Here is an 8,522-nt window from a genome sequence, read left to right as displayed (position 1 = left end):
GTGTGTGTGTGTGTGTGTGTGTGTGTGTGTGTGTGTGTGTGTGTGTGTGTGTGTGTGTGTGTGTGTGTGTGTGTGTGTGTGTGTGTGTGTGTTTCTTTTTAGGTTGAATCCACGTGTTTGTGCATGCATGTCTCTCAGGAGATTCCCGAGTGTGTTACTCTGTCTAATGACTCATGCTTGTGGAGTGTGTGTGTGTAGGTCTTTATGACCTCGCAGACAATCACTCAGGAGATCCGTCCCCCTGAGCCGGGCGGTCACATGGGATTTAACCCGGTTGCACCAACTGGGGGCTTTCAGGGAGCCGGGTTGAAACACCAGGGCTTTAGACTGGTGTAGGGGTCAGAGGTCAGGGATTAATTGCAGTCAGGTACGAGCTGGTCGATGGGTTCACTCGGTGAAGGCGCACATAGCTTCTCACAGCGAACAACGAACATTTGCAAACCGACTGACCTTTATGGGAAAGCCTCCAATCAAAGAGCACATGCAGCACCTTAGAAATCGATCAGCCAACCATGCGGAGTCCTCACAGCGGCGCGACCTCGTCTGGGCTTCACCAGGCCATGTTAGCCTGGTGACTTGTATTTTAGAGGATAGTTGAGAAATTCCCAGACATGTTATTTCCCCAGAGACCCCCCTCCTTAAGTCTGAGAACAGTGTGACATTAGGGTTCAAGTGAGTTAGGATTGTGCATCGGACCTTAAATCTTCAATTTTTTTGTGTAGTTGAATTCTTAGTGGGTAGTAACACATTACATTTAACTGGGAACATGAACTTTAATGTTTTCTTTGTCAATAAATTGTTCTTCTTAGGTTAGTTACTCTTGAGGTTTTAAGTGTTTTTATTTTTTTAAGAGATTAAACTGTTTAAGAGTAAATATAATGATATTATTATATTTATATATGGCACTTTAATTAAGTAACGGGCCTTTTTAAAGGGGCCCCTATGATGGACATTTGCAGGTTCATTTCTGTATGTTGTGTCTCTACTGAGACATGTTTACTTGCTATAATGTTCAAAAAGGTCTTTATTTTTCTCATACTGCCTGAAACAAGAGCCCAGTCTGCTCTGATTGGTTAGCTCTGTTGTGATTGGTCACGTACAATGTGTTGAAGCACTAGCCCATATAAGCGCAAGTGTTACATAGTGATGTCACTATGATGTTAAATATCTAAATTGAAGAAGAATTAAGAATAAAAGTTGCATCAGCTTTAACAATGAAATTAAAAATGTTAGTAATAACGTAATCCAATCATTTAAGCATGTTCGACACGGGTGTAAAAAACAACATAAATCAATATAACTATAAAGTAACAAAACTTGCCGTTTCTGTTCAGTCTACCCATTAATCATAAATGGATCCTCTCCTTTATCAATTAAGTTTAAAGGCATCATTGGCTGGTCATAGCCATGCAGACTTACTCTCTTTATAAGAAATGACAGATATCTCACAGTATCATTGTGTCTCCACAGCTACTGTTGCCATCCAGCCGTCGGCGGTGGTGATCGAGGACAAGGAGCGGTCATGTGACTCGCTGCTCATGTGCATTGTCACGGTGCTGAGTCACGGCCTGAGGAGTGGAGGAGGTGTTGGGGACGTCCTGAGGAAGCCATCCAAAGAGGTACAAAGCACAGGATCAAGACAAGGACAAAATCACATCCAAGATTAGATAAGACTTTCAAAAACTGTATAATTAAATTTCCTAAATGAGCCTTTTTTTCATAATTGTTCACCTCTTTGTTGAAGTTTAAGATCTATTGGATTATAGGAATCATAGACATCTCCCCACTGAAATGCAACACACACATCACATGCCTGCACAGTCCCTTATCACACACACACACACACACACACACACACACACACACACACACACACACACACAGATTCAATTAAGTTTAATTAAAGTGGATGGAGAACACTGATAATAAAAATTAAAAAGTAAACGTTTTAATAAGCACATTTTATTAAATTAAATCTTCAAAAAGTACTGAACATAACATTTTTTACCACATAAGCAAATATAAAATGCTTTGTTAATTCCATATGCAACAGATGAGAGCAGCAGGCTTAATAACGAGGCTGTCTGTGAGAGAAAGACTTGAGGTCATGAGGTTGCGTAGGGGACTTTCAGAACTTCAAACACGGCAGAAAAAAAGCATTAATGGTATTTATCCAGGACGAAGACGAGCTCGTGCTCTACCACAACATGTGTCAGATCTGAAGCTTGACCCATAGACTCATACATGCTTATACAAACGTCAGCTAGCTTCACGCTCATGTGAATTCTCCGTACTGTTTTCAGTTGTGTCGGATTGTGTTTGATTGGATGTACTCTTACCTCATTCTGTATGCAGAGATTGCATTATGACTCACTGCGATGTGTTAACACAGTGATAGCATCAGGATTTGATGTAAATGGATTTTTTTTTTCGATAATCGTACTTTAGATTTTTTTAATCTTGATAAGACAGATCTTTTAGAAATGAAATGTAACATCTTACAACTCAAAGGTAGGATTAAGAACACTTTATACCTCATTTCTACTTTCTACTTATATTACACTATGACTAATATAACTTACTTAGTGTTCATTTATTCAGTCACCTAAGAGTAAAGAAGCCAAAATGTTACTGCTCATGCGTTCGAATCATTACAATAACTTAGCTTTGTCTTTGGATAGCGTGAAACTTGGAAACATAGCATGGGGGAAATGGCCAGTGCGACTTTTTGATTTTCAAACCTTTACTTCTACTTCTCTGCTTACTAGCGAATTACAGAAATGTATGAAGCATAGCCCATTCCCCCCCTTTTTTACTTTCCATGTTTGAGAGCTATTATTATTATTATTTTTTTTTTTTTTTTTTGTACTTTGTTATAATTATTAATTTGAGTGAGAAGGAAAAAGAAAAAAAAAAAAAAGAGAATATATATATATATTATTGTTGTATGTTTTTGTTTCTGACATGTTCAATAAACTGACTAAAATTTTTTTTTTTTAAAAACATTAATTTATTCAATTTGTATATATGCATTTGTTGTTTTTGTCAAAAAAAAAATTTGTTACATTTTTAAAAAAATGTGCTTAAAATGTGCTTGACGGTCGATGTGATACATGATGACTAATGACTGGGTAACACCAGCTCATCTATCTTGTCCTTCTAACACATCTTCTCCCGTTTCTCTCCAACAGGAGCCTCTTTTCGCAGCCCGGGTGATCTACGACATGCTCTTCTTCTTCATGGTCATCATCATCGTCCTCAACCTCATCTTTGGTGTCATCATCGACACATTTGCCGACCTGAGGAGTGAGAAGCAGAAGAAAGAGGAAATCTTAAAGACAACCTGTTTCATTTGCGGTGAGGGAAATAAAAAGAACTGCTATTCTGCATGGTCAAAATATAGTTGTTAGATCATATAACCGCTGTCACCTTTTCTATCATTAAATATATTCTGGCTACTCGTCAAGTAACAACCGACACTGTGGTTCGTCAACTTCAGAAGTGCCTCACGACCCTTGGCACCTATTTTAATCATCACTCTTCAATCCCTTCTTAGAATGTAATAAGGCAGAAACACCAACCGTGATACATTCGAGTCAAAGCGGGAAGCAAAACTGTGTATCTGTGCAGTGTCATCAGCAGGTGTGAATGCTGAGGTTTGACTCAAAGGAGGGGTCCGCTCTGAGACGACACTTTAGTGAGCGTGATGTTTGCTGTGAAGCATGGGGGCTTTTTTTTCCGAGCAGCATAAACACCGAAACGCCTCCTCTTCCCAGAATGAATGTTTCGTCATGGCAGTGCTGCTGCTACCGTGCCGCCGCTTCTGCTGCTGCGGAGGAGTGTTTCTTCCTGTTGCATGATGGGTCTTGACCATGTTAGACTGTACACAGACACTGGCCTCATCAGTCAATAAACAGTCACCCATTGGCTACTCATTGAACTAACATCTCTTTGAGTTGGGCAACACCATTAAGGGTTATTCCGTTTTGCTGCAAAAGCAAAAAACAAGAGCGTAAAAAGGATTAAATGGATTTGGTGTGACAGACGGCCGAACTCACCTGACCTGTTCTGTGCGTCCATTCCCTTGTGAGCCAATTCCAGTTAGTCATCCTCGTTTAGATCACAAGAGCGGTTACATCATGTTGCGACACAAAGAGTGTTTCTTCACAGTGTTTATTTGGGATGTGTGGTGTGTTTTGTGTGTGACTGTGGTGTATCCTTGTGATTTTTTTAGGATTGGAGAGAGACAAGTTTGACAATAAGACGGTCACCTTCGAAGAACACATCAAAGTGGAGCACAACATGTGGCACTACTTGTTCTTCATAGTCCTAGTGAAGGTGAAGGACTCCACAGAGTACACCGGCCCGGAGAGCTACGTGGCCGAAATGATGCGGGTAAGGATGACGTCACACACATTGATCTGTTTCAAAGTCCTACACACATTCAATACCTTCACATCTACACAGCAGGGGCCATTATAGGGTCGAATTACACGGCTTAGTTCAATAGTCGATTCTGATTGGTCAATTTGGACAGAGGTTGGTAATACTTGATAACACACTGCTGCTGCTAAGCAAAAACAATCACTGTTGCTAAGGAGGGACAATGCAGAGTGGGAAAGAGGTGCTGGGCGTCAGAGAAATCACCAGAAGAAGACAGACAGGTCAACACTAACAGCAACACGGTATGGTAGTGGAAAAGAATATGTGAACAGACTTGGAACAGTTACACAAAACCTCAATAAGGGCTGCCGCCATTTTAAAGACTTTGCTTTTTAGTGGAAGCACTGAGATACTTTTTAGGACAATAAAATAATGTTCTATTAATATTGGGAGTCAAGTGGTTGGTTTATTTAGTATGAGGCTGTGTAATACTCAGGATAATGTGCAACGAGGCGGTCATTAATAAAAAAGAAAACCTTCAAATCAAACGTGAAGCGGAGGGACCTTGATAACCCTGCACATGAATCCTTACATGTTAAATAAAATATGCTTTCTGTGAACAAATCCTCCATTTTTCAAGCCCCCCTGTTTTCAAAATAAACCTCTTTGACCTCTGTGGGAAACCATTCCTGCTTCAGAAACAACACATGCAGACGCACCGTGCCACACTATCAGCTGCTGTGGTCTCCACTGAGGTTAACCTTCACTGCTAACAGCACTGCAGGCGCTGAGGCTCCAGATATCAGCTTTACGGTTTTGAGAAATAATTTATCGCTGCAGCTTTTTGTTTTTCTTCACCAGCGACGGGCAGTGTGTTTTTTTTACCTCTCTTCTCTCAGGACTGCATTATGTCATTCCTGGCCTCCGTGACCTTGAATCCTTCCAAAGTATTATCACATCAATTTTGTGAATGGAAAATTAGCATTCAGGCCGAGTCTGCCATTGGCATCAAATGTGTTAATCCCCCGAAGCAGCCATGCCTTGCTTTAATCATTAAGCACACACAGCTCATGATAGGCAGAGCGGGACCAAGCCGCATGCTTTTGTTAATCAGCAGTGTGAGGATATCTCCTTAAAGAATGTCAATGCAAAAAGTTATTATATCATCAAAGAAAAAAGTGTTTCCTTATATTTCAGATTTATTTATTTGGTTTTATTAAAAAAATGTTGATTATGTTTTATTTATTTTATTTTAGGATTGTCAAATTAACAGGTTTATTAGCTTAATAAATTATAAAAAATATATATTTTCCATGCATATAGAAGTGCATTGATATGTTTGTTTCTATTAATCCTAAATAATTCATTTAAATGAATGGATTGATTGACCTCTCATCATAAACTATATGTGTATTATACTGTACTATAATCTTGTGTCGGTTATTTTTTCTAATATTAAATCCCAAAACAGGATGTCAGACAGTGCAATTAAACTGATTTAAAATAAAGAAAGCTGTAGCAGGTTTGCTCCTACTCCCTTTCGGACACATATGATTTATTATTATTATTAATATGAAGACTTTTTTTTGTTTTTTTGTTGAATATACAAATATTACCATAAATGTGGATAAATACTGTATTTAACAATACGGTATTCTGTTTTTCACATTTTTTATTATTTTTTAATCTGTTCGAAATAAAGACTGAAAATGAAAAATGAAGCAAAGATATGGTGGAAAAAACATTTTTGAGATCTCAACAAATAAGTACTCGCGTTGGACGCTAAACAAACGAAACGACAAACACGCTCGTCAATTCTGGCTTTTCACGTCACAGTGGATTCAACCAAACAATCTCTGTGGAAATAAAAAACAGAAATGAAATTGCCTGATTGTTTATTTGGTGGCATCATAACCTCATAACCTATGAGCAAGTATAAGTGTCTATGACTGCCAGAGGAAAGCCCCTTTCTTCTGAAGTGGTTGCTCTCCTGACGCACTTGCTCTGCTGTCACTTTCTGACGCAGTTTCTCATTAGACACACACACTACGCTGCCTTCCTCTCCTCGATCTGCTGCACTCGGTCTTGTGAGGAACCACCTGACTCAGGATTAACCCCCATCCTCCCGTCCCATTAACCTTACACCCCACTAAGCCTAAAGGAGTTTGTTAAGGTCACGTTCTGACCGGCAGCTTTAGGGGCCGGCAGAGCCAAGCAGACACACATGGTGCGAAAGACCCCGTGACCCATCAGCTGACCCAGTCATCCCCGACATTAACTCCCAGCTTCACATGCAAGTGTTTGATGCTCGGCCGCATTGTTCTGTTCCCAAAGAGATGTTTGTTTCCAAGCATGCTCTTTTAGTTATTTAAGTGTGACAGCAAAGATCAAGATTGAGAAAGGGACGACGTGGTTTGCTTACTGCATATATTTGATTGCATTCTATTTCAATGTAAATTACTGCTTTATTTTATATTTTACTATATTATTTCTTATTTTTTTGTAATGTTATTACAGTGTTCTTAAAATAGTTCTCTATCTGCGTTTTTTTATTCTTGTTTTACTTATGTATGCCCCACGACACCAAGTCAAAGTCCTCGTACGTGTCAACCTACCTGGTAATAATCCTGTTTCTGATTCTGATTGATTTAATTTCCTTAGCATTCACAAACGCACGCTAAATTGCAATTTCGAAATAATTACATTTTAGATTGTGAAGACTAAGCAGAAATCAATTCAATTAGTTTGAACCATTACGATGTGCAATACGGTGAATACATCCAAACAAGTTTGTATTCAGGCACATTTTTGAAGGTAGTTTCCCTCCCATTACTTTCAATGAACCCCACGCTGTTCCATACTGCCTAGTTGTTGTTGTGTGCTGAAGCGCAATTATCCTTGTACATTACTGTTTTATATACAGTACTGTATTCACTGATTTTATTATTATCTGTATATTTATTCTTATTTATAAATTTCCCATCTATTTACCTTTATTTTTGTCTCATTTATTTTGTACATACTTCTGATAATTGTTTATATAACTGACTGTTTTGCACTCTGGTTAGACCCTCCTTCATTTCGTTACACTGTGCTTGCATTTTGTAATGACAATAAAGTAATCTAATCTATTACGCTACTAACTACGTCTATTTTGCACCTTTTTTAGTTTTGTTCTTTTTGGATGTACTTTAAAGATTAAATGACTCATTAAATTCATAAAATGAATAAATAAACATTGACATATAGTTAAAATATCCAGCTGCACTTTGCAATGTAATTCATTTAGCTTCACTTCTACCAGCTGTAATACACACATTAAAGGTCCCATGTCATGCTTTTCCGGTTATTACCCGTCCCCTTGTGTGTTATGAAGGTTTTCATGCTTGTAAACGGTCTTCAGAGTCAAAACCCTCAAAGTACACCCTGTAGAGAGTAAAACTCTAACACAGAAAATACCTCCCCAAAACGCCTCGTTGGAGATACGTCACTGTCCATTGTTTACTTCCTGGGTGCTGTGTCGTAGAAGCACCCAGTAGCCGGATTGGCCGCAAATGGGCCAATCCGTGGAGCCGTTACGTTACGTCCGCGGAGCCGTTACGTTAAGCCCCCGCTGATTGGTCCAAATTGACCAATCCACGGACTTCCTCACACACACACTCAGTGCAGGCAGCTCTGCTGATCTCTCCTCCCTGGCTGCAGGCTGATAACAGACAGTTGGGATCGCGGCGAAATTCTCTGTGCAGACCCATTCTCACAGCGTTTATCAACCTTTTTCTTACTCAATATCAAGCCACACTTATTGTTTTTATTTCGGCTGTGGCTTTGTGTGTGCTCAGGGTGAGTTTGGCTGTGTATCACTAAACAAGGAAACCACACCTCCACGGAGCTCAGCGTGATTCACAACGTCCCGACCAATCAGAGCACACTGTGCTCACAGGGAGGGTGGGGGCTGGAGCTATTGGAGCTACAACGAGCCGTTAAAGGCAGAGAGTGAAATTCAGTGAATACACGTAGTTTACAGAGATGCTGTATGAGAAACCAAAGTGAGTTTGGAATATTGCACAATATAAATCTATTCTAGTAGACCTCAACAATGGAATTATGATCAGTAGAAATGGCCATGACATGGGACCTTT

At 39.5% G+C, this 8,522-nt stretch overlaps 1 protein-coding gene across 1 annotated transcript in view; it reads left to right on the top strand.

Moving 5' to 3' along the window:
- LOC104959425 (inositol 1,4,5-trisphosphate receptor type 1-like) overlaps nt 1-8,522 on the top strand; it is a gene marked incomplete at its 5' end in the record, with an annotated part of 43,528 nt that overhangs the window by 19,277 nt on the left and 15,729 nt on the right. The window contains 3 exon segments of the mRNA XM_010787315.1: nt 1,471-1,619; nt 3,192-3,357; nt 4,235-4,395. Coding sequence (XP_010785617.1) covers nt 1,471-1,619; nt 3,192-3,357; nt 4,235-4,395 — 476 coding nt within the window.

The sequence above is a fragment of the Notothenia coriiceps genome, unplaced genomic scaffold (assembly GCF_000735185.1).
Source record: "Notothenia coriiceps isolate Sejong01 unplaced genomic scaffold, NC01 NC01_scaffold00030216, whole genome shotgun sequence".
Taxonomy (NCBI): Eukaryota; Metazoa; Chordata; class Actinopteri; order Perciformes; family Nototheniidae; genus Notothenia; species Notothenia coriiceps.
The sequence above is the reverse complement of the archived record's forward strand: the minus strand, read 5'-3'. Positions and strand labels throughout refer to the sequence as shown.